Here is a 26832-nt window from a genome sequence, read left to right as displayed (position 1 = left end):
GTGGGAGGGAGGTGGGATTGTGCTCTGCGGGCTGGGCCAGGCACAGGGTCCCGGATAGGCCACTCACTGCCCCACCGGTGCTTGGAGCAGTCAAATGTGTGCCCAGCCACCCCTCAGGCCCAGCTACTGCTCACTTACCACACCCTGTATCCTCGCTCCAGCCTCCACAGCCAGCCCCAGGGAGGGAGAGGGAAATGAAGGAGGAAAGATTAGGTTTAAGAAAGTGATCTCAGTCACAACACCAAAATTAATGTTACCGGGCAAAGAAAGGGAAATAAGAATTACCTTGGTTCTTAGTCACCTGAAAAAAAATTTTTGACGGGAGACAAAAAGCATGATGTAAGCAAAATTTTTATTAGTGAAGTAAAAATAGTGAAAGATAGTGCACTCCCAAGAACTGAGAGCGGGCCAACCCAAGAGAGGAAAAATGGCGCCATTCCTTTGTTTTCTGGTTTTTATATCCTGGTTTCCTGATTGATTGATTGATTGATTGATTGACAACTCAGGTTCCCTGCGCTCTGGCTGATTGACAGCACAGGTTCCTTGTGCTCTGGGTTGTTCCTTTCCCCTCCCTCTCCCCCTGCCCAGTGCTCATTTCTATCTAAACTGCCTAACAATACAACATGTCCATGTCCCTATTACACAGATGGAACTCTATCAAGGAGGATTTCATTCAAATGAAAGTTACCAAAGATAAAATACTCAATTTCATATGATACAAACAATAAGGGAGATTTATTATCTCATAAAGTAGAGTTTATATGGTAAGAAGTAACCAGCTTTAAAAAAAGGCTATTGGGTAGACATCCAGGAAGTGTCCTATAATTTTTCTTTCATCCAACATTTTGGCGTTTGGTGAAATATGGTCTTATCACTATAATTTGTTTTAAAACTGGCTCAATAATGAATATATTTTTGCCCCTTGCTTGACAACTTTGTAGAGCCACAATGTGTATAATGTTCTTTATTTTAATCTCCTCATCTATTTTTGCCACCAGAGAAAGAACAGTGTTTCTGTTGACACACAGTTGTACCTGATTTTCAATCATATTATTTCTGCAGTGTCTCAGTTGGGGGTTCCAGAGATTTATAGCAAAGGCAGAACACTATTATTAAATCCATCCTACTTTTCTAAGAGCATCATGAGACTGAGACTAGAAAGAGTAACGTCATTGCTTTTCTTATAAACACTAACTTTTCTAAATGATTTTGACCAACACTATTATTCTCCTTCCTTCACAATATTTTTTTATGCCCAGACTAACTGTCAGGGTGCAAAATTGTCTAAGGTCAAAGTTAATAAATTAGAATTTTGGAAAACATATTTGTATTTCAGATGAACTGAGCTGCTATTAAATTACATATTAACAATTTATAAATTATAAAGATCAATAGGGAGTCACTTAATATCTATTCTGGACAAGTAATCAGTGTATAAAGCATCTAAGGTACCCCATTTTTTGAATCCGGGGGTGCCAGAATATAATATGTATTATGTATTAGCTGCTATTCTAGATATATTTTCTCTTTTAAAAGCCTTCAGCCAATTATTTTAAATTAAGTACAATTTTGAGAATTATCAAAATTTCTTATTAAGTGTTCCAGAATCAGGACATATAGTGATAAGTGGAGATATAATTTAGAACAAATAATGTAATACCATATGAAACACAGTCATTCATTTAATTAAGAGTTATTTAATTCAGCTTCCTGATTAGAATGGGGGAAATCCCTAAATCACTGGACGATCACCTTGTTAAAGACCATGTTCTTAGTTACTGTAATAGCTAAAAAATAAAAATTACCTTCCTGACCCACTTCCAGTTTAGTTTTTGTTTTTTTGTTCCCCTACCACACTACAAAATACAAAAGGAAAATGTGTAAGTTTGTGATAAGTGGTCTGTAAAGGAACTCTTTGAACATCTAAACTTTCTTTGCCCTTTCTTTCACTGTTTTTATGTGCTATTTCCTCTCCCTATCTGTCTGTCTCTGTTCTGTCTTTTTCGAAATGTTGAAAATGAAGGCTCCCCCTAAGTTTCCAAGGCAATGGTGATAGAAGAGGGCCTGCACGCAGCCCGTTCTGGTGCATCTCCACTAGCCTCTGTAGTTGTGGGCTTATTTATCTTACTCATCTACATGGACCGGTGTCTTTGCTCTGGCCTCAACATTCCTTGACACCTTGGAATTATTCTGCCTGTTATCTATAAACATACAAATACAACTAAAGGAAAAATGTTACATTCAATAAATAAAATTATTTTTGTAAATTTTTTTTTCCTGTCGTGAATAAGCAGTGTATTCTAAGATAGAGAAATCATTTTTGTTCAAATAGTTTTAGGTTAACATTTGCTTTACTTTAATTGTACTTTATTCATGGAAAATGGAGCAAAGACTATTAGAAAAGAATGACTAAAACAAACAAGAATAATGTAAACCAACAATAATTGGTCTAAACAATTTTACATGAAATTCTTTCAATCAAGAGCTCTGGTAGGTCTGAGATTTAACCTACTTGAAAGTAAGTTAGCCTTCCACCGTTTCATGGATTCTGGTAGAAGACAGGAGACTCTTAGGTTAGAGATGAAAGACAGTGCTTCTTACTCACAGCAGCAGCATTAGCCTGAGACTCAGCATTTTGATGCAGGTTCTCTGACCCCCAATTCCAACAGGGTAATGTGTAAAGAACCAGATGACATCTGCACATCGTTGGTTGCATTAAAGAAGAGGAAGGCCGAGCTTTGAGAACCTGATTTTTTTAAAATGATGGACAGTAAGCATGCTTACCCTTTCCTCTAGAGAGAAACTATCATTCTTTTCCTAGATTGTTCACCATTCAAACATTATTCAAAATAATTCAGAACTAAAAGCAGTCCATGTCTCACTTATATGCCTACAGAAGTATGAGAGACACATGGAGAAGTTTCTGTCAATGCCTTCCACCTTATAAAAATGTTTTATTAGGATCTCTTTCTAAGGTAGAGTAATTTTTTGAAACTCTTGGAGGTGGAGAGTGGAAAAAACAAAGAAACCCTTTTTGAAAACAAGAGTGTTGTTTGATTCTAATGAGCTAAACTATAAAAGAAAAGGGAAGAAAAACAGCCAGTGCTGCAGACACTGGGATTTCTTCTTTTACTCTGTGTGTGCACCACCCCCTGGCTCCTCTGCAATTTTATTTCTGAGGGTCCACCCTAGCAACTCTCTTCAGAGAAGGTCCCTTGGGATACTGATGCCGCTTCGCCTCTCCTGGCAGAGTTGAAAGAGGCTGGGATTTTGTTTCTCAGGGGCTGCTCTTACCCAATGAGTGATTGGTGCTGAACTTGAAAGCTCACTGGGCTTCTAAACAAGAAAAACACTCAAGTGAAGCTTACACTTCCAAGTGTTCCTGAGGGATCAGCTGTATTTACCATCTGTAGAACTTCCTTTAAAAAACATTCTTTTAAACTTCTATTTCCTTTTTTTTGTTTGTTTTTCCCTATTACTTTTCTAGTTTCTCCTGAGGGTACTTTTTTAGTAAATCATTTTTGCCAAAAAAAAGAAGAAATCTTCTGATTCTCATTAACTATGCAAAAACAGGCAGAAAAAAAATTTTAAATGATACTACCGCTATTAAGTACTTATTATATTCTAGCAAAGTGTAAGTCCTTGATTTCATCCTCAGAACAACTCTGGGAGGTAGATATTATTATTCCATTTTACTTAGGAGAAAGAGAGGTTCAGAAGTGTTAGTTAACTTGTCCAAGTCCCACAGATAGTAAGTAGCAGAGCCCAGTTCTGGAACCATCTCCATCCAAAGACTGTGCTTCTAAATTCAACACTGTATGTTGTGAAGAAGGTGAATCAATCACTCTGTCTTTCCCTACAGAGTTTAGGAACTCTCGTTTAGCTTTTAGTCTTTTGAACTTTGTTAAGAGTCAAGAATATGTCCATGGAGATATTTTAGCAGAGACGTATACATGGATGATGCCTCCCAGATGCTACTGGTGCCACTCTATTCTGTAGTTACACACTCCAACTGAGAGTAACTTTGGAATCAGTATTCCTCAAATGTTAGGGTGAATGAAAATATAAGAATTCTCTGGTCCACAGAGGTAGGAGTTCTTGAGTCAAGCTTATAGAAAATCTAGGTCCACTGGTGTCAGATCCAGAGGTTTTGATTCAATGAGTCTGCCATACAGCTCAAGCAACTGCAATTATATTATGGAATGAACTATGGAAAGTCAAAGGAGGCGAGAGAGAACATCAATTAATACTTAAAAATAGATATTAATTCATCCTAACATGGTGATGTACTGGAAAATATTTTTAAATTCATTTTTAATATTCCAATGTTGTTCTTTTTCTTTTTTGCTCTATATTCTCACTTTTTTTTTTCAATCGTATTTCTAGTGTAGAGATACTGCAGTTGAGGGTGCAAGAGCTAATCCTTAGAAAATGTTAGATTACCTAACCTATGAAATTTGAAAGCCTCTAATGAGATTCCCAACTTTCCTGCATATGCTGTGATAGATGTACCTCCAGAGAGTAGAGGCTACTGAGACGAGCCACTCTGGTGTCCAGAACAGACTTTGCAAGGGGAAGTATGTACTTCCAGAGGCATCTAGATGGGTATTTAGCTAAAATCCAACTCAGCAGTCTTGTTGACACAGAAGCAGATTTCTTGATGCAATGTCTTTGTATCATCAGAAACAAACTGAAATTACTGTATTAACCCCCGAATGAATGAATCTTATGCCTAACCTCCTACTTTCAGCACAAACTTGCCTTATTTGACTGCAGGACCTGTGTGGATGAGAAAAGGAATAGAAAGCCTCCAGTCCAGCCCTGATGCTACCATTCCAGAGAGTTAGAAACTTCAAAATGCTGAGTTGAATGATAACCAAGTTTATTCAAAATTTATATCTTTTTAAATAAACAAAGCAATTACAAATGACTTTATAAATTATAGACATGTCAAGTTATAGTTCTCAAATTAAAGAAAAAAAATAAAACAGCAACAAGGACACTGGGGAACCAGGAAAGTCTCTGTTTTCTAGGAAATAATACATGATATTATTCCATAAAACTTGTTATTTTCATTGGTCAATAAATTAATACAAGGGAAAATGAAATTATATTTATTAAGTGTAGTAAGTTGGAAGTGAAAAAAACTTGACTATGAAACTGATAAATCATAAATGATTTTAATCTAATGTTATCTCAGTGGAAGAGTCTTAAATGATAAGGGATGTGGAATTTTTGATTCTCATAGTATGATATCAAGTAAAATATACATAATATGTTGACATTTATATTCATTGTGATTTACAAAAGAACAGCTACCACATGTAAAGTTGAAATGTTAAACCTTTAAAAAAAGCTCAATTTCCCTATGCCTACTTCCAGTGTTGTACATATTGTTCACACAGCGTCATGTGTTGGCTTTATCTGGATTTTCTTATATAATGATGTTTCCTTACACTCTTTGTATTCAACTGTACCATATATGATGACATGAAAAGAAAAGATTCAATAAGTCATATTTGGTTTACTAGAAATCCAATCACTGTACTGGATAACATCAATTAACAGCATGAAACTACTTTATAGGATTTTAAACCCAGAGGATGCTCCAGACATACATCCATATCTCTAAATTCGTATGTAAAGAATATAAGAAGTTATAAATAATTAATTGACTAATACTAGACATAATTAATTGTCAAATTTTCATGTATTTACAGTAGTCTTGGACATCACTATAAAATTTAAAACTATTTTTTGTAGTCTTTACAACCATAGTTGCATCTTTTTTGCCACTTCATAGACATTCTTAAAAGGTTTGCTTACGCTTTCTTGCCTAAAATTCTCTCTTAAACTCAGTGCAATGTGGCTTTGAGGCACAACAATGAGGCAAAAACAATAATTTTAGTAAAATTATTATCTCAGAACTGATAAAAATGATTTAGGTGAAACATGCTTAGTTCTTATTTACTTAACTACTGAATGATATTGAAACTCTTAACGTACTCTTTTACTTTAAACTATCTCTTGCCATTATTTCCACGGCACTGTTATTCTCTAGTTTATACTCTAGCTTTGTGGAATCTCTCCGTGTCCTCCATAGTTTCCTTCTCTTACTCCCATGCTTAAATGTCGGTTGTAATCTCAGGATCTACTGCTCTCTTTATATATTCTCTCTGGGGCTAATCTCAAACCTTCTAAGACTTTTAATTAAAATGATCAGGGTGATGATTTCAAGATAATTTTTTTTAGTGTATATCCCTTTTGAACTTTAGACCTGTGCAGTAGCTTCTTTTTCAAATGTTCTGTATTTCCATCTTAGAATGATTGAATTGTTTATTTTCTATGAAATAGAAGTCCAAGGCACAATGTGAAGCTATTAGGCTGTTCTGTGTGATGCCATTGGAGTTATCTTCACTGCCGTTGATAATTTGCTTACCAAGATTCAAATTCATTTCTTCTCAAATCACTTTGTGCACGTTGCATTTATTACTATAATTACATAATTTAACTCAGTGTTCAGTGATGGACTATGAGTACAAGGAGACCAAGTTTATCCCTACAACAATGAAGTTTAATGCTTTAGAAACTCTAAACTGAAGTGGGCTGCTATTGACTATGGTGTGGGTATGGCGACAGATTAAGACTGGAGAAAAATAATAAGTAAAAAAATTTTGATTTGTGCAGAAGTGCACTTTAAATGAATGTCTGGAAGTGATAGGTGATTTGAGTGAAAAGTACGGAAGAAAAGATGACTAACAGCTTAAATGGGTTAACAAATACTCAAAGAAAAGGCCTTGGGCTTATAGCTCAATATTGGTGAATCTGATATACAGTAAGATAATGAGTTAATATCTGATGTTGAGATGGTCCCTGTGTGCATATGCGCTTCAGTGTGTGCTTTCCCACTTTAATCAAATGACTGACAATAAACCAGTTCTGACTGTTTCAGATAAGAGAATTTTTTCTACATATTCATGTGTTTGCAAGGCAGCTCTACTTGGATGTATTTTAGGTGCCTCAAATTTAATATATATATTTGAACATTTTTAAATACATATATTGAACATATCATCTTCCATTCTCCTAAGCTCTCCGACTTCTGTAAATTTTCTTCCATTCAGTCTTCTATCTGCATTATTGGTAAATGATCATATTGACCAAACTGACCAGGCCTGAAACTTAAATTTCATTTTAAAATCCTCTCTTCCAAAACTTCCCCTATAAAGTCAACTTTTAAATAGCCCTAGATTACCTAACTTCTAGATTATCTAACCATCATTATATTTATTTGCTTGCTACTGCTTGAAATTCCTTTTAGTTCTGACACCCTCTGTACTCCCAAGCGCACACATGCTAATTCATTCCTCCTTATGTAATCCTGGTGATATTTCTGATCTGCACTTCTGATAAAGGCCATTCAGCTCAATGTTTAAAAACTGTTAATGTCAATCATGCTAACTATAAAATCCTAATGATCTGCCTTTTGTCTTGTTTATCTCTCAGCCTCATCTATCAAAAAGACCCCCTTTTGCTGTTTTGTTTCCTTAATGTGTCATATTCTCCTTCATAACATATTGTTTATCACATTTATTGTATTCTGCAGCTCATCATATTAAAATTGCCAATTTACTTATCTATTTCCTCCTTTCAACTCTAAACTCATTATTGATAGGTTTTATCTCTCTCTCTCTCCAGAGCCTAGTAGAGCCCTGGGGCATAGCAGACATAAATGGTCATGAGAGACAAGTTTGTCTAAACAAGTTAATAAATTGAAGGGTTTATCGCAAAAAGAAAATAGTGTAGTCATAGCCTGAAATTATATTAGTAGGCATAAATAGTTCATTCAGTCCTTTCATTGCTAATCAAAACTGAGAACCAGCAACCTTAGCTAACTATTTATTCAATAATTTACTAGAAAAGTTATCATGGCATTGAAATAATCCTCCTAAATAAATGGGAGGATTGTTGATGACATGGAAAAAGAAGGCATCTTACAGTTTTCCAAGCAGTGAAGAATTTTTTCCCCTCTTCGACTATATGGACCTGAGATTATATTCCATTCAGCCTCTTGACTGTGATCGTGGAGAGACAGAGGGTAGCATCCTGTTAGGGGAACGACATCTGGGCATTCTAGGCAGCAACCATCAGGCGGTTCTTGGAAGGAGTGTGTGTGTGTTTTCCACAAAGTATATCTGGAGAGACAAAACTCATCCTGCAGACTGGGAATTTGGAATACCGGTGCCTCAAGCTCTGTGTTCTCGTGGAGGGGTGACCTGTGGAGAAGGATCTGCCGGGGTCTTGCCTGGGTGTTAACCCTAACTGAATGAGTTAGACTTCAGAAGATGTGTTATTTGCTGACACAGGAATGTCTGTATCTCTCAAAACAGGATGCAGGTTTGAAGGGATTTGGAGAGGGAAGCAGCACACCTGAGTGCAACGAGCCCGATGAGGTACTAAAACATTACCCTCCTGTGAATGGCGGAGTTTATGATCAGGGAGAGTCGTCGTCAACTCCTGATCTTAACATTTACATTCTGCTCTGCCATTCCTCCACGCCTTCAAAATGTCCCAGCACATCAGCTCAGAACCTACACGTGTTCTTCCTGGAAGGCATTGTGGGACAGTGCGGCACAGAGCGGTGGGGCCTGTTCCACTCCGCCTCTTGCCTGTGACTGTAAAGAGGGAGAGCAGCACTGTCAGAGGGACAGTGGCCAGGACTGCCCGGCAGTCACTAGCACACAGCACAATGAGCTCAGGTCCCTGGGAGGGGAGGGAAAGGCATTCAGTACCTTAAAGCAGCTTCCAAGTTTCTAAGTAACGACTTAGCAGATGAAAAAACAAAAACAAAAACAAAAACAGAAACAAAAACATTTTCCCTCTCTGAGCTCACTGTTTATAGGTGGATTCAATTTAAATTTGTGTATAGGAATACTATGTTTTTTTTTTTCTTGTAGAGGGAGCTTTATTCTGTTCTATTTATTTATTTATTTTTTGTGAGGAAGATTAGATTTGCTTATTCATTTATTTATTATTTCATGGAGGTGCTGGGGACTGAAACCAGGACCTTGTACATGCTAAGCACCACTCTACCTTCGAGCTATACCCTCTGCCTGAGAGAGTTTTATTTTTATACTTTTTAAAAAAACATCTTTACTGTTAGTAAACTATCATTGCAGTGAAAATACATAACTCAGGTCATAATATAGATGGGACTCTTAACAACTTGACAGTGTAACAATCATGAGCTTTAATACCTACCTCCAATTGTAGCTACATTTATCAGTGTATGAATGAGTTTCTATAAAGTCCTTTCTATGCTGGCATGTTTAGGCAAAGATTATCTATATGAGAGAATAATGCTGTATCATATGAATACTGGAGAAACATTCTGATTCTCAATTTTATAAATAAACCTTTGTTTAACCATTGAAAAAGATAGTGTTGACTGCTGTTACGTATTAGTATAGCAGATAGGCAGGCACCTTGGCAATCCTTGCATATGCAAAATGCAGTTAAAATTGCTAATGGCTAAAATGTATTTACAATATTACATTGTGTTTCCTACTACCTAGCAGATGGTATGGCCTCACAAAGTTCATGGTCAGGACAGCTGCATTTCAGGACAGAAAACAGATTTCTCATCTCAGTAGAACATATTAATATTTCTGTCATTTTTTGTTTCAGTACAACTGTTCTGGAGATAGAAGCCATGTCATAAAATCTGTAGTCAGTTTTAGGCTTACCATTGTCATGTAAAGATTAATGACTTACCAACTTACATAAGGTAAATTAGTAGCCACTTGTAAAATCATTTAGATTAAAAAGTAAGTTGAAAAAGATAAGCAGATTAGCTGAAATTCAAAGCATTAATTTGAAGCTTAGTTGTTTTCAAGAGTGTGGGAAATTTCATATAGTCCACAAAAGTAAGGCAGCTGAAATGTTGGATTTTTAAAAACTCACTCTCCTGGAATACAAAATGTTATGACTTGGGAGATGATAGGAATTTCTTCAAAAGAGGGTAACATGTCATGTAAGTCAATAAGCATTCTGGACCGACAGAATTAACTCAAGAGCGGAGGTGAGCTTCAGCAAGCACAAGCAGGAGGATCAAGATGCAATGTCCAGGTAGCAAGTTCAGGCAACAACGAAAGTCCGGACTGATAGGGGCAACAGAGAAGGGGTGACCAGCAGAACACAGGGCAGCGCTGATGAGGGCTAGGGAGGAGCCTGAGACCTGCTTCTGTTCTAGAGGGGATCGTGGGCTAAGTAGGGTAACCAAGACATTTATGCATTGAGAGGATTTTCCTTTTAGAAGCCCAGTTGTTGAACTAAGCCAGTGAAGCAAGAGGAAACAGGCTGTTTACACGAGCATTTCACCCTAGTTCTTGCAGGTAAAGCGAAAATTCAGTTCTGGGAATAGTTGCCAGGTATAGGAACTAAATACTGAAGAGATTAGGAAAACCTATTTGGAGAAGCCTGAAGGGTTAACGTAGGCCTGTTATCAGAACTCCTTTACTTAATATGTGGGCACTTCCCAAAGAACTTATGCTCCCTGCCGATCCCATCAATAAATACACTGAGGAATGACGTGAAAGTAATAGTCAATGAAGGAGTTTAAATAGTCTTAGAGATTATCAATACAAGCTAGACATGGAAGGTAAAAAATTTAAACCACAAAGTATGATTAATTACATTGAACTTCAAGATCTATTTTTTTAATTGAATATATAGTGTAATATTCTAAATAGTATGAAGATAAATACATAAAATATACTGAAAATGTTGGAAGTAAATTATAAAAAATTTAAATGGAACAGTTAAAACCAGAGTCATATAAAAGGAAAATGTTAGTAATAATATATTCAAAATGTTACCACAAAAAGGTAAAAAGAAATAATTCAGTTACTTAAAAATAAGGTATTAGGAGATTAAAATAAAAGAAAAGCTTGTTATATTCATAGTTTTCTATCAGGAGCTTCCAGGCTTAAGTAGATTCCATAGCTTATGTTCCCAAGGGAGGAGGGCTCAGGCAGGTGCTAGTCTATAAGATGCCTCTATGAATAAATGAAAGGATCTTGCTCTAAGCATTTGGCTTAGTGAGCAATGGTGCCTTGGAGTGAAGAGAAATTGGTCGCTTCCTCCGTACCAATGTAGCCCATGCTGAGTCTGGGAAAGGCAGACACAATCCACAGGGCTGACAGATGGTGAGCTGGATTTCAGTGATGCTTGACACCTCAGAACGAGCTACACAGCCTTTTACTGCAGCCTCTAAAGCAAAAGTTGGACCTCAACTGAGGATATAAGTAAGCCTTAAGCCTTTATCATGTTATTTGTGAGAGAAAGTAAATGGCTTATTGGACAGCATCCCTGGTGATAACTTTCACTCCCCACGACAGTGCTTAGTTAGGCAAATAAACAGAGGGAAAAAAATAGGAATGAGAAATGGAGCATACCGTACAGTGGGGAAAAAAGGCATTGGTAAATGGAATTCAGTACATTTTGATAGACTATAATGAAAGAACAAACTTTGGATAGCTAAATATAAGATTTTGCATGTCTACCTCTCTTACTGGACTTGAATATCTGAGTAGCAGATGTGTTCTATTCATTTACTTATCTCCATATTTTGTTTAGTGTCTGACACATACTATGTTAATGTTTGGTGACAAGTACTAATAGAAAGGTGAGATAGGTAGGTAGGTAGGTAGGCGTGTGCCTTCCTTCTAGGGTAGGTGAAAGGATTCAAATCATGCTTTGATGATTGCTCATGGAGTTCTATTTTAAACAATTCATAGTTCCATTACAAAATAAATTCTTCATGTGAAATGGTATTTTGAAGGCCTAATTATTTTGGAAATTAGATTTTTATTTAGACTGACTTAGGACCAATTTGGAGTAAAAATGGATAACAGTTCTAGAACTTTGCAACACAATCTGCATAGTTTTTAATTACATTTTGTCCTACTCATTTATCCCCTCATTTAACCAACTTACTGAGTATTTACTATGTGTCATGTGCTACATTGACTCAAGGAGCTCTTACTCTAGTGAATTTGAAAACAAGACAATATATTCAACACAGAGAATACTTCATTAACAAAATTTGAGCACAGTAGCCCATGTGAGGATAGAGGACAGGAAGCTAATTTATCTGGGGACAGAGGGAATCTGGGTAAGGATCCTCAAAAAAAACTGACACAAGTTGAATTATGACTTGTTAGTACTTAGCCAAGCAAAGGAAGCACAGGGAGGAAGGCATTGCAGAGCAAAGCATGCTCACACAAACTCAGAGATGATTGCAACTAAGATGAGAATGATTGGCCAAGAGGAGTGCTGGAAGGGATGGTCCTGAGTAGGGAGGCTGGCACCCACTTGACCACCATAGATTTTCCATGACACAGTAAGGACTTTGATGTTTATCTTGAGACCAGTTGACAACCATAATAGGTTTTAAAGTGGAGGAGTGTCACAATAGGCTTACATTTAAAAAATGTAGCCCTGGCAGCAGTGGGGAGTATAGATTATATGAATGGGAAATTGGGGAAAGAAACATTAATTTATAATAGCAAGTCAGCAATTCAGCTTATGAACTACTAGGACTAGAGAACTACATAGAGTATCCTGGTGAGAAAAATTTAAAGAAATAGAGACAAAGTGTTCACTGATTGATTTTATATGGAATAATACCCTGGCTTCTGACTTGGATAACAGTTAATTTTATTTTTTTATAATGGCATTCACAGAGCTTCAAAACATAGGACAACTAATAGGTTTCAGTGGTGTCTATAAAGAAAGATCATGAGTTTGAGTTTGTATTTAAAATACATGGCGGATATCCAGGTTGGGATGTCCTGTAGACAGTTTGATACAGGTCTTCATTTCAACATAAAAAATAAATTGGAGATATATATATATCATATAGACATAGCTATACATATATGAAAGACAGAGAGAAGATAGTTAAAGTAGTTGGGGATGAGTTTCCTTCCTGTCATCCATTGTGAGTTATTTTGTTACTTGGCTACAGTAGTTACTTGTTACTTCTGCGTTCAGGTCTTATCTTATATTCCAAATCATTCATCTTTACAGTAACAAATGCTACAGCAAAGTCTGTAATCGGCAGAACAGAGATGCTGGTTAAGAGAGAGTGTTAGAATCATTGAAATTTTCCAGTTATATAGGATGTACAATGATTTACACGTGGATAGGACTGGGATTTTAGGTCTAGGACTTACGGATAAGCCATCAACCAGTGCCCAAATCTACTTCCAGAGTACTGATACACCCAACCAACTCCTGCTGCCACAACTGTGAGCTTGGACTGGTGGTCCTCTGACAGCTTCATTGCTTGTTAAGTCCACCCTGACTTACCTGTCTGATTGCTCTGCTGTCTGCTGATCTTCAGCCCATCAGCCTGATTCCCTCCATTCTGGATTGGAGGTTATCAGAATAGATGAAAGTGTGTCATCACACATTTGTTTTGAGTCCCCAGTGTATAACGGATGCTCAAACTCTGTAAGCAGTCTCTTATCAAAAGATATCAAATAGCTAAATGAATTGTTTATAAAAGGAATGGCTTTGACATACTTAACTAACATTCTTTTCTTGTCAAGCCACTGGTATCCATGAAAGCCAATTAATTTATCTGTTAGGTTGAGTTTCCATTAGTCTTAAAAGAACTTTCCTCTAACTTTCTAGAAATTTCTGTTATATACTTAGTAATCAGGTATATTCTGCTACAACTAAAAAATTAAGCATTGCTAAACACATTATTTAACAAAAATAAATGCAGGAGAGCAACAGAATTGAAGACGAAAATAAAAGGAATGATAACATGAAGGAAAGAAGCAGAGGAAATGCCCACACACACAAATGATGTTTACAGTGAAATTCAGAAGGGAAAGATCAGGGGAAAAAGAAATTAAAGAATAAGAACAAAAGGTAAGAGGTGAACATGAAGGATGATACAAGATGACAAAAAGAAGAGGGAAAATCTGCATATTTTGAAGTGAAACACTTGGTTTGATTTTAAATAGCAGAAGCAACAGTTCTGCTCTGACATTAAAAATAAACTGGGTCAGCATTCCTCAGTAGAGACTGCCATCTACATTATCTTCAAAGATAGTTTCAAATATTTTGCTTGGGGAAAAGTCATCTGTTCCAATTTTAGTTCCCATTTTTTGGAATATGTTATCTTAGAGCATTTGAAATAGAATTTCTTCTCTTACTGTTTTTTCTTCTTATTTGCCAATCATAAAAGGGCATATATGCAGTTTTTCACAACCATTTTGCAGGAAAATCTTTAAATCAATTACTGTTATGGCACATAATCAAGAAAGTAAACAACATAGATTTTCCCCTTACTTCTCTACTTAAAATAGAATTCAATATAGATTATTCTGATATGGGAACATGTGTTTAATTTCCAGTATTATTTATGGTAACCCTGTTCACATAGTAAGCATATGAAATAGCATTTCCTCAGTACAGCATCACTTAAAAGTTGCTCTCCCTTTAGAAGGGCTCAGTTGGCCTCTCGTTTGCCTGGATTCATTGCTAGGCTACTGCAATCCTTTGTCATTTGCACAAGGTGATGTGAATCCTTTCCACTAGGCACGTAGACTCTGTCTTAAAAAATGGCATGGATTAGGGCAGGTACACATTAGAAAACTCTCTTGGGAAAAGCGTGATGTTCTCCAGTTTTCTATTAAATAATTAAAGTACACATAGAAGCAGCATTTGAGTGAACAAGAATGTAGAGGTCATTAAAAATATAGTAGAATCTGGAAGGGTGAAGTGGAGACTTTCTGATTGCTCCCCGGGTGATTTGGAAATACGATACAAACATGACTACTAGAAAGATTTGCAGAAGGAAGAGTTATTTATTTACTCTCTTTTCCACTTCCAGGTTCTCAATTAAGAGTATATCCAGATCGTGTTTATGCCATTCTTCCCAAGATGTTAGATAATGGGGAGAGATTAATTAATTAAATCTATTCCTTAATCCAGGCCAACATTCTTATGTATGTATATGTCCTGCAACAGTTGAAAATAAGCATTATACATTTGATAATTTTGACATACAAAAATGTTGTAAGAATTTATATTAGTTATTTGCTATTTCTTATCTACACGTACTGTTTCACAGTTCCTGGAAGAATACTATGTACTTTGTATATTTTGTCATTATCCACCAACCCTGCCCCTCATTACTAATATTTCTTTAACAAGAATTTCCATGGTTTATCATCTAGAGGGCCAAGTATTCAGGAAATATAGTAAACTCTGAGTATAAACAACACTATGATAAACAGAAAAGCAAATGGCCCTGTTATTCTGAAAGATGGTATTTTAGTTTAAGTATTGATAGAACTCCAAAGATATTTTGCTGAGCCTCTGAGGCTCAGAGATGCCAACGAGCAGAAGAAACAATATAAATGCAAAATCTACTGTTATCATACATTCCCCAGTGAAAACCAACTAAAAACAAAAGTTTGATTTACTTAAATATTTAACAAAAATTTATTGCAAGAGATATTTTTCACTGAATTTACAGTTTCAAGGAACATGGTACAAAACATAGTGCCATCAGCTTTGTCTAAACATTAAATAGGTGCAAATACACGAGATTAAAAAGAAACAAAGAGCATACTTTACAACATAAATTACAGTACTATAAATATATTTTATGTACATTATACATACTCTTAAGACATCCTTTTAATATACAGCATATGTTGTATTGATTTTCAAACTATTCAGTGCCTTAATAAGATTATATATCAGAAACTTAGGAATTTATTTGCATACAGTAAACGATTTCATATCAAGGAGGCCATAGTTTGGCTAGTTTATTCCCACCATTTAAATAGGCAATTATCCACTTAGATGAGCATTAATGCATATAGCAATAGTTTTCACATGAATATTTTCTTTCCCTTTCATGGTGAGGACTAGAAGAGGGGCTGGAGTGGGATGACAGCAGGGTGGGGGGAAAGCAGCGAAGGAAAGAGTGCGTGGGGTAAGGGCGGGAAAGCCAGATGGCCGGGATGAAGAACCGAGGCCGGGATGAGCGGCATCTGAGGCGGAGCAACAAAAGCTGGCTGATTCCCCGGACAAAGCCTTGGTCCTACTGGTCCTACTGAGATCTGAGGTAACGATGTTCTGGTGAGAGCTGGGACCTGGGACAGAAACTGTTGGTGCGGCTGAAGCACTTTAAAGGTCCCCGCAGCTGCAGCCGCCGCCGCGGCCGCCGCGGCCGCCGCGTGCTGCTGCAAAACGGTGTGGTGGATGGTGGTTACGGAGGTAGAGCATCCGGGCTGCTGCAGAGGCAGAGGCAGAGGCTGCAGGGGGGCGCCGGGGGGCGGGAGGGCTGCGGCGGGGAAGGTGAGCTTGACCTTGCTGGCCAGCATGTTCGGCGGGATGATGTGCTGGTAGACTTCACACGGTAGATTTCTCAGTTTGTCCTGGTTTTCTATGGGGATCAGCAATGCTTGTTCTGGTAACGCTAACGGAGCCAGGATTTGCTCTGTTGTTACAAAGGTGTGGCCACTGACATGTGCTTCTTTGAATGGTAATGGTGGTTGTGCATTGAGGATTCCTGAATTAAAACACAGCCACTCGGCTGACGCCTCATTCATCTTTCCTTGTGGAAGGGCCTCAGCCAGTTCATAATGGCAAAGGTAGGATTTAGGTTGTGACTGTCTGAAGTTCCTTTCAATATTAGGCACCTTGAAAGGAATCTGCTTTTCATTAATATTTGTACGCTCACTTCTTTCTTTGTGTTCGAGCAAGGTACCGTCGATTTGTACTTTCCTTGGGGCACTAGCTCCACAGGGCTCATTGGAAATCTCTGACAAGTCACCAGAAGCAGTTTCCATTACACGCTCCGTCTCACCACTGGGTTCAGGAGGGGGACTGCTGGGGGGCAAAGCCAGTTCATCTTCTACTTGGTCTATTTGTTCTGAGTTCCTTTGGACATTTGCAATTTCTTGTGGATTTATTTCCTCTTTTTTGTCTTCACTTATTATTTCATCCTGGTGACATAAGGAAGCATGGCCTTTCGTGGGATAATCTGTCTTCTCTTTGAGTTCCAAAGCTTCCAAACCGGTGTGGAATCTGCTTCTTTTTCTTCTCCGTTTTCTTTTAGGTTTACGAGGAGCAGCAGCACGGGGTGGCCTCACAAACTCATCTGGTAGATAATTCTGTCGATTTAAACTTTCATCTGAAGAATAAGAATGTGAATGCTGTCTACGTTTTCGATGGCATCTTTCTGATTCACTAGTGAGAGAATTATAACCTCTTTTAACAGCCTGGTTCTGACTCATGCATTTCATATCATTTTGAAGAACTAGGCATCTGTGATCATGACTGCAGTTGGACATTTTGGCTTTCCAACTGCAGTAAGTTCTGGAGAATGTTAAATTATGTTTCCCCGAATGTATCATCGTTGAATTGGATTGTCCATGTAAAACAACTGAGTTCTTTTTACTGTGGTTTTTAGAACTGATAACATCATTACTATTGTATTCACTGTTCTGAGTTTTACACATTTCATCATTTTCACTTAAGTAAATGGATGCTGATTTGGGCCTTTTATCAGGTAACTGATGTGAGTCTGATAATTGGTCCGTAGCTAAATACTGCTTTTCTGAAATTGTTTCCAGTAGATTTTTCCTAGTTGTGTCAGTATAACTATTTTCTGTTTCCATTTTAATGTGAGTTTCTGACTCTTTGATTTTCTCCCCATAATGATGGTGGCATAACTTTCTTCTTTTCTTCTTCCTTCTACTTTTATGGAACCAGTGTTCATGAGTATCTTTTTGTTTTATTTTGTTGTATTTGTCATCTAGAGCATCCTGTTTTATCTGATTTTTAGTAAAAGTGTAGTTTTTTGTTTTTCTGATCCTACAGGAAATATTTTTATACCTCTGACCTATACTCTTATTTTTCCCAGAATCACAGCTATTGGACAGTGTATCCTCAGCCAGAAGAGGAGTGACTTGGGTGTATTCATTTCTGCTACCTCCACTTTCATAATCAGTGAGTCCGGCAGTGGATGTGTCCTTGCAGTCCACAACTGGTCTCTTGTAAATGTCTTCTCCCTTCTGCTGAGAATAAAGATTACTGAAGGGCAGCTTATTTTGATTTAGATTGTGGTTTAATCTAGTGGACTTGAAGTCAAAACAGAGAGGATTACAGCTATAGGAAATTGATGGTTGAGTCGATGTGTAAATCAGCATTTCCGACGGCCACTGAAGAACCGTGGATCCATCTTTGTTAAGGACGGGCACAAATGGCTCACATGGTCTTTTATATAAATCTGTTTTTTTCTGTAAGTTTACGTTATCCTCTTCAGAATTTGAAGGGGCGGACATCTCAGGGCTGTGATTTTTATTTTCAACTTCAGTTGTGGATGCATCATGGTCCTTACTAGTTTCCTCTGTGGTAGCTTGCAAAGATAGGCAGTCATTAGCCATATTAAGAACCATGGATTCATTTCCTAGAAATTCAGAACTGTTACCACTTATAGGCATGCCTTCATTAATGATTACATCTTTCAGTGGAAGGTGATCTGCTAAGGGGACTGAATTTTGACAATTACCTGCATCAGATGATAAAGGGAGTTGAAACTGGCAAAATGGAGGTAATGACAGTGTATCTTTTTCACTAGAAACATCTTTCATCTCTGGAGTTTGAGCAGTTTCTTTGTCAGTGCACAGTCCTTCTGGTGGATGAAAAGAGTTCACTTTCTCCTCAGAACTCAAAAGCGCGTCTGTTGGTGAAGATAGTTGAAGATGACAAACACCAGGGACAAATCTACTTTTTCTGCTAAATCCTTTTTCCACAGAGGCATCATCATTGTATTCAGAGAAGGCTGCAGCTGAGGACTCCAGCTTCACGGATGCTTTCTTTGGAAACGCAAAAGAAAAGCCAATTTTGTGTCTGTGAATTCCCTTGGCTTGATCTCCAAGTTGGTTATTTTTGGCAGGAGAACTATTTGCACTTTCTGCATCTGCAGCCACAGTGGTAACATCTTTAGCGTTCTCTTGACTATGAATCAAAGTGCATTTGAAATCTTCCTGGTTATTAACTGAATCCACAACAACTCTTTGGGAAATTTCATTACAATTTTCTTTCACAGTAACAGTTGTTGACTTGAACATGGGGCCACTTCCAGGAGCACTACAAAAAGAAACAAAAGTGTGTTTTCAGATAGGACACTTTTGAGGCAAAATATGTAAACACTTACATCTTGGAAATGTCATTATAAGATTTTTTTCCCAAGTTTTTAAACGTCTGTAAGTTAATTACTTTCATATAGTGCAATTGCCTTCCATAGTACCACAGTTTCACTTAGTTATTGGTGATTGTTTGTGATAACTCAGAGATGCCATCCTAAGTGGCTTTTATAGCTATTAATGGCAATGGTCAAAGACATCTGTATTCTCTCAGCCAGTTTTCCAGACCAAGATTTTTTACCTCCATGACCTTTTCAGGGACATTCTGGAGTATAGAATTCTCTAACATAAAATTACTTTTAATTCATAAATACTTAACATGACTGATACTACATAGAGAATATGAAGGAAATTAAAGAAAAACTCTCAATCATGATGTAAGCAGGGCTGGGTGTTCAGTTCAACAATTCAGTTCAACCAGTGCTCAGTGACAGTCCACCATTGGCCAGGTGATACACTCAATGAGAGCTTTGAGTCTTTTGGAGTTACTATTCTTAATATTTTAAAATTACCCTGAAGTTATCTTTTATATCATATATAAATATAGGATAAAAGGCTACTTATTTAAGATGCGATTCCCATTCATTTGACATTACAGTATCCCATTAATAGTGAGTTCTTATTCAAAGAACTATACCAGCATATAAACAGAGCACTACCTAAATATTATCTTTATCCCGACAGAATCATGCTGTGCAGAATCTTTGATGCTTTTCTAAAAAGTCAGTTTCCCAGAAGTTATAAAGCCCAAAATCTTTTTTAATCAAGTAATTTCTTTAATTGCTAACACAATGGACTGTTTCATTGCCTAGTTTGGTATTAAGAAACAACACTATTTCTTAGTTTGCACCTCTTTAAAGACACTGAATTAATGTGAAAACCGTGTGTGTGTGTGTGTGTGTGTGTGTGTGTGTGTGTGTGTGTGTGTAATGTGACATATGTACTGTATGCCAAGAAAAGTAATTTAGGTATTTTGCTTCTTTTGTACATGTCTTATTAACTATAGTTCTCTCAATATGTTAGAATTTATAATTGCAAATGCTACTTATAGGACATGAAATTACCTAGGTCCTATGATTCTCTGAAATGTAAACTTGCACTTGTATAACTTTTAATTTATCACTATACAGAGTAAAGATTGAGTCTGGTTAGTATAAAATAGCAGTTACGTTTGATTTTAATAGTTCACTATACAATTCCAAATATATTTAAATTTCATTTTGATTTTTTCCAAATTTGACATATCAAACAACATTTTGATATATCAATATCCTTTTACATTATCCTGTATAAAGTAAATTTGGTATAAAATAGCTTTGTTTTAGACAATCATCAGAGAGGCCGATTTAATGGTGCAGGGGGCACTCAATAGGGTGGTCTTCTTTTCATTCTATTGCCCTGGCCTAATTGTTAAGTTCTGATTTATAACACTATAGCTGCTCTCTGTTAGAAGCAGGACAAAGTGTAAAAGTTGTGAACTTTTAACAGTCCAGATAGAGTTCATTCACTGTGAAACTAATGTTGATCTGCTTCTGACATGCACAGAGTCTTCCTAACCTTGTGAGTGTATCTAGATAGATAGATAGATAGATAGACAGACATATATATGTCTATATATATATATTCTTAAAGATAATTTCAAATAAAAGTTCTCCAAATTTTCAATTAAAAAGTAAGTTCCTCTTAAACTCCATTTATAACAAAAGCCATGAGATAGTGCTTTGATCTCTTCTTCAGTCAAATGTTCTGAATTGCACTAAGAAATAGAATAGCTTTCAACTAAGATAGCTTAAATAGCAGAATAATGTAATTTTTTTTTGCAAACTAAAATTATAGCCATTTGGCTTTTTATTGAAATGTGCATTAAACAGGTGTTTGCATAAAATTCAAATTCAATTTACTGTTTATGGCCCACAGAAAGCCATGAAAATGTGAGTGTCTTATTCTGGGTACAGAAATAAATAGATTTGTACCCTTTATTTGGTTCCTTTTTTTGTTGTTGTCATGTTTTAAGAAAACTTAACATTTCACTGCACACTCACCACACAGTTTCCTTTCTTAGTTCGGCCAGCTTGTGCAGGCGTTGGAGTGCCTTTTCCTGTTTTCTTTCATCTTTCCTGGATTTAGATGCTACATTTCGAGCAAATTCCCTTTGTTTCAGTTCTTTGAGCCTCTATTAAAAAACATGAAAATGATTAACGTTATCTGAGTCTATGGCAATGTCAAAGTTACTGTTGTTGTTGGAATATTCCAACACATCATCTAAGGAAAACACAGCATTAGCAAACCACTTCTAATAAAATATTTTCTTGCACTTTTGGCTTGTAAAAAAATGCCAGAACATATTATCATATTATATTAAAAGGTATACTTATGTCTTAGGTAAATTGGGATGGAAAACCTTCATTTTTGCTTATTGATTGTTTCCTGCTAAGGTTCTCTGCTTAATTCAGATGAAGTTTTGGTCTTATAAACCCCTAATTTTTAAACAAATTCAATTAGCTTGTGTATTTCAGTTATATACAATAAATTCCATTATATTTGATGTGCTCTATATTAGAAAGGTATCTGACCCTTTTCATATTTTTTAAGAGTAAGTATCTTACGTTAATTCATGTGGCAAATGCCTTCTACTAATGTGATTTAAAACAATCCTTCCCCTCAAATATCAGGCATATTTCCCAAATAATTCAATCTGAGAGGAAAATTAATAGTATTTTATGTAAATTCTTTTCATATTAAGCATATTTTTCATCTGTACTAAAGGAGCTCATTTGGTGGGGGTGGAAGGCCAGGAAAAGAACGTGGCAACTTGAATAGAACTGATAAATAGCCATATATGTGGCATGATTAATGGACACCAAGGTGGTCCCATGCCCCAAATATTTTCACCATAGTCTTTTACAGAGACAGTGTGTAGTTACTGAAAATGATTAAAGTATTGTTTTTTCTTTTTCATTTTGTTAGGCAATCATGATACGTCAGAGTCTTAGAAAAGGACTCTTAAGAGACTACAACATACACTAATAACATCTTAATGAAATGGTTGAACAAAGTGTTCATAAATGTCTTGTACATATGTATTGATGCAAGCCAGGGTCTTAGAATAATGCCTAATGTAGAAAAAACCTGCTCAATAAATATTTGTTGATTTATGTGGGAATCACTTACAGCCTCCAAAGTAGTTTCCTACTAGAAAAAAAGTTAGTCATGCTGATGAAAGAGTATTAGATTCCTGTTCATCCTAATTGTACATGCTTAATTTCACCTACATAAAACCATAACTTCAACTTCAAGTAATCTCTAATATTTTAATAAATTGGATTTTATAAGGTATGTAGATATATATAAGCATATATATATAAGAGATTACTCTAGAATAATTATTTTAAAATAAAACAAAAATATTTTGAGAATGATCATTTGCATTGACATGTTTGTGGGGGAGTTTATTTAGAGTTGAATTTAGATAAAAGATAGACCATATCATAAATATCTCAATTGTCTCATTATTTTATAGAAAGGAAAACTTTGATATCATTACACAGATATGATGATTAAAAGTAGCTACATTTTTATAATATAATTAAATTATCTATTGATTATTAAATTATGTAGAATTAGAGTATAATAGGGCAAACACATTTTAATTTTAAATTTTAGATATTCATAGTCTTGACAGTCATCTCTGTTTCCTAAAACCTGTCACATCAAGACTCATTTAACAAGTTATTGAGCACAAGCAACAGTCACTCTGTTAAGGCTGGGATATTTTAAAAAAGGGTAAATAAAACATTTTTACCTTTATCTGGCATGTATGGGCAAGTGTGTGAGTGTATGCTGATATGCATGTTGAAGAAGTAGGGAGAGAAGACACACAGGAAGAGAGAATGGCAGTGAGTGGCTGAAGGATTCTTATTGTGCCATCTGAGAACAGAGGTGCCCTCAAAAATTCCAAGGAAGGCTACCTGGGAAAAGTGACATCTGATCTGGGTCTTGAAGAATACAAAAAAGCATGAAGAAGAAGGGCTGGATGTTGGAAGTGGGAGGACAGTTCAAGGAAAATAAAACAGTTTTGTATAAACATAGAAATAGGAGCATGCACATTCTTAAAAAAGAAGTATGGCTAGAGCAGAGTGTATGTGTGGAAATAATGAAAACTGATGAATTATGGGGTCCAACCAAATCATGGAGAGCCCTGTCTATCATATTACTAAATGTGACAGTAGGAAACATTGAAGGACTTTAAACAATGCAATGCCACAATAGGATTTTCATTTTACTAAGATTCTTTTGGTATCAGTATGCATGAAATTTTGCTGTGAAACAAGATTAAAGACCAAGCCACCAGTAAATAGGATAATACAATGACCCAGGAAAGAAACCTTAAGAGCCTTTTTCTAAGGGAGTTGTAATGGAAAGAAAAAGTAGAATTGGTGATTTATTGAATATGCATAATTGAGTTACCTAAAGGATATGCATTACCTTTACTGAGAAATATCACTTGCCATTGTAAGAAAGAGATACTCAGTCAAGAGAGGGTTTATGTTAGGAGGAGGATGCTAACAGAATTTGAAGAAAGTGGAAGATAAGTTCAAATAAACAAGAGAATCAAAATGCAAAGTGAAATAAAGCAAGAAAGTTGCAATACCAATGAAAGAACTATTATTTTAAAGATTTTTTTAAAAAAATTTATTCATAAATAGTGATACTTTAATGGGTAGACATGACTTTTTCCTACTAGATCCTTTGGGAAACTGGAGGCAACCAATAAGAAAGATGGACTTGACTATTTTTAATAAACTCTTTAGAATAAAAGTTAATTTCTATTATATAAAAATGCATATATGTTCCAGTTAAGATTTGCTTTTTGTTAGAAGCATTATATTTTCTTCCCTAGAGCAAGTATATGAAATGCCAAGAATTTCACTATTTATTGTTCCAAATTAACCATTATGATTTGACTTAATCCATTTCCACTGACATAGCAGTTAAATATCAAGGAGTCTGTCGATTATCAAATGCCAGCACTGTTGTGTTATCTGTGATATAACTGAGTGATTGACATGGCTGGAATCAACCCCCAAATGCTGATTTATAGAACTGTGTATATTTAGTTTGGGGGTGGGGTGGGGGGAGGGAAGTAATTAGGTTTATTTATTTATTTATTGTTAACGGAGGTACAGGACCTCATGCATGCTAAGCACCACTCTACCACTGAGGTATACCCTCCCCTGCTAGAGAACTGTGGACATTCAGAACTGTGTACACTAGAAACATTTTTTGCTTTCTGTACCCACAACTTTATGCTTTTCTTGCCTAGAAGTCTTAGGTCCAAGTTGCAGAATAATTCTGCCAGGAGACACATCAATTATGCCAGTGAACTAGAAGTTAAATCTGCTACTTTGCCACTTTGGGCTTCTCAGGCCACCAAATCAACAGGCAAAGAAGGGAGCTGCTGTGTGGGATGAGATGATTGATCCTGATTATCGAGTGAACAGAGAACTGCTATACCACAATGGAGGTAAGGAAGATGATGTCTGGAACACAGGAGATCCCTTTTGGTGTCTCTTAGGGCCATGCCCTGTGGTTAAAGTCAATGGAAAACTCTAACAACCCAATTCAGGCAGTACTACTAATGACCCAGAATCCCTCAGGAAGGAGGGTTTGGGTTACTTCACAACGGAAAGAACCGTGACCAGCTGAGGTGCTTGCTGAGCTCAAAGGTCACGTACAGTGATATAAAGCAGTTATGAATACCAACTATGACCACAGGACTAGTTATAGGAATGAGGACTGTAATTGTCATGCATATTTCTTCCACATTTTATTATGAAAAAATACGTATTTTTTTCTTTCCTCCTTTATTCTCTTATCATACAAGATGTACTGAATTTACATCATGGTATTTAAGTTATAAGATACCGAAGAGAAGAATGAACATCACCCAACTACATCCTGTTCTGGGGAACAAGTTAGTTTATTTTCAGTTGTATACAGCATAGTTGTATCATGTCAGGCAGCATATTACTTATTGCTGTCTTTATTTGGAGATTATGTATCATTGAGGAAATGTCCATAGGTGCCAAATTGACAAGGGGTAGACTTGTGATGGCTAATTTTACACGTCAACTTGGCTTGGCCAAGTTACCCAGACAGTTAGTCAAACACCAGACTAGATGTCACTATGAAGGAATTTTAGATGAGATTCCCATTTAAATCAGTACATTTTAGATGCTAGTCCCATCTAAAATTATTTTTAACATTAAATCACATGAGTAATCGGATTTACTCCTTAAATCTTAGTAAAGCAGATTACCCTCCACAATGTGGGTGGTCCTCATTCAATCTGTTGAAGGCCTTAAAAGATAAGACAAGTCCTCCAGTTAGAAAGAATTATGCTTCCAGACAGCCTTTGGAATTGAGACTGTAACATCAGCTCTTTCCTGGGTTTCCAACCTGGCAGCCTTCCCTGAAGACTCCGGACTTGTCAGCTCCTACAATTGTGAGTAACTATTCAAAATAAGTCAATAGATAGACAGACATATAGATAGATATAATATATGTCCTATTATCTTCCTGTCTCTGGAGAACCCTGATTAATACTCTGGTTTCCACCAGAGGATAGGTAGTCTAGTTATGATGTTTGTGGTGAACAATGCAAATTGCTTTCCCATTGTCAATTACATCCTTCCAATTCATTAACAGAATTCTAATTTTGGAAGGGAAATTAATAAAAATTTCAGCTTCCCTTGTACATAAGAGTGGATATATGACACAGGTCTCACTAATTTAACTGTAAGCAGGTGCCTCTGAGGAGGATATGCCTAAAAAAAAAAGGTTTCATTAAAGAAAAATTCTTTATTTTTTTTTTAAGCATTTTTTCCCCTTTCCTACCCACGTGATGTGTTATCGGGAGTCTTAGATGGGGAGCAACCATCTTTCAATTGCAAGGCCGTCAGCTTGGCAGAGAAGGCCTAGATGCTAAAGATAGCAGAGCAAAAACTGAGAAGAGCCCCGTCCCCTAATAGCATCGTTACATTACTGCATTATCCTAGGACTGATTACCTATGTAGTTGAACAAAATAAATAAAAGCCAGCTTTATCCGAGTTTATTTTCATTTGCTGCTGAATGTGATCTTAGCTTATAAACCCACTTACTGGGTGTGTGACTGGATAATTAGTTGCATATTCTTAGATCTTTGTTTCCTCAGAAGATGCTGATGATGTCTAAAGTCCCAGTTGTCACATTCTAAGACTGATGCTTTCAAAGTCATCTTTTAAGGTAGAATCAGTTGATACTAAATAAAATACCTATTTAGAATAATTATAATTATTACCTTGTGAAGTGTTTTCTCTACTACAAGTAAATCCATTAGTCCTCTGAATTGTTCCAATACTGCTGTTCCTAGTTTCATATATCTTAGTTAACATATTACCCAGTATTACTGTTTCCATAGGCTTAAACTTTCCTTTAAATTCCCATGAGTTGTTTCTATCAAGAATGATTTTCAGTGGTTTTTGAAAAATCTAAGTATGCTTTCTTTCTACCTTACATAGAATAAAACCTTCAAAGAATTACAGCTCA

The 26832-nt window shown here is 36.3% G+C and overlaps 1 protein-coding gene and 1 long non-coding RNA gene across 5 annotated transcripts in view; one reads left to right on the top strand and one right to left on the bottom strand.

The window, feature by feature from the left end:
- Window positions 1-26832, top strand: part of LOC116280595 (uncharacterized) — a 559775-nt gene that overhangs the window by 526134 nt on the left and 6809 nt on the right. For all 4 annotated transcript variants that reach the window (XR_012072737.1, XR_012072734.1, XR_012072735.1 and 1 more), the window contains one exon: window positions 24568-24768. This is a non-coding gene — a long non-coding RNA (uncharacterized lncRNA). The remainder of the gene's footprint in view (window positions 1-24567; window positions 24769-26832) is intronic.
- ZNF804A (zinc finger protein 804A) overlaps window positions 15507-26832 on the bottom strand; it is a 247400-nt gene continuing 236074 nt past the window's right edge. The window contains exons 3-4 of the mRNA XM_006217404.3: window positions 21287-21417; window positions 15507-19188 (exon numbers count right to left, since the gene is read on the bottom strand). Coding sequence (XP_006217466.1) covers window positions 15957-19188; window positions 21287-21417 — 3363 coding nt within the window. The 3' untranslated portion in view covers window positions 15507-15956. The remainder of the gene's footprint in view (window positions 19189-21286; window positions 21418-26832) is intronic.

Source organism: Vicugna pacos, chromosome 5, assembly GCF_048564905.1.
Source record: "Vicugna pacos chromosome 5, VicPac4, whole genome shotgun sequence".
Lineage (NCBI taxonomy): Eukaryota > Metazoa > Chordata > Mammalia > Artiodactyla > Camelidae > Vicugna > Vicugna pacos.
Note: the sequence above shows the minus strand (reverse complement) of the source record. Positions and strands in the feature narration are given on the sequence as shown.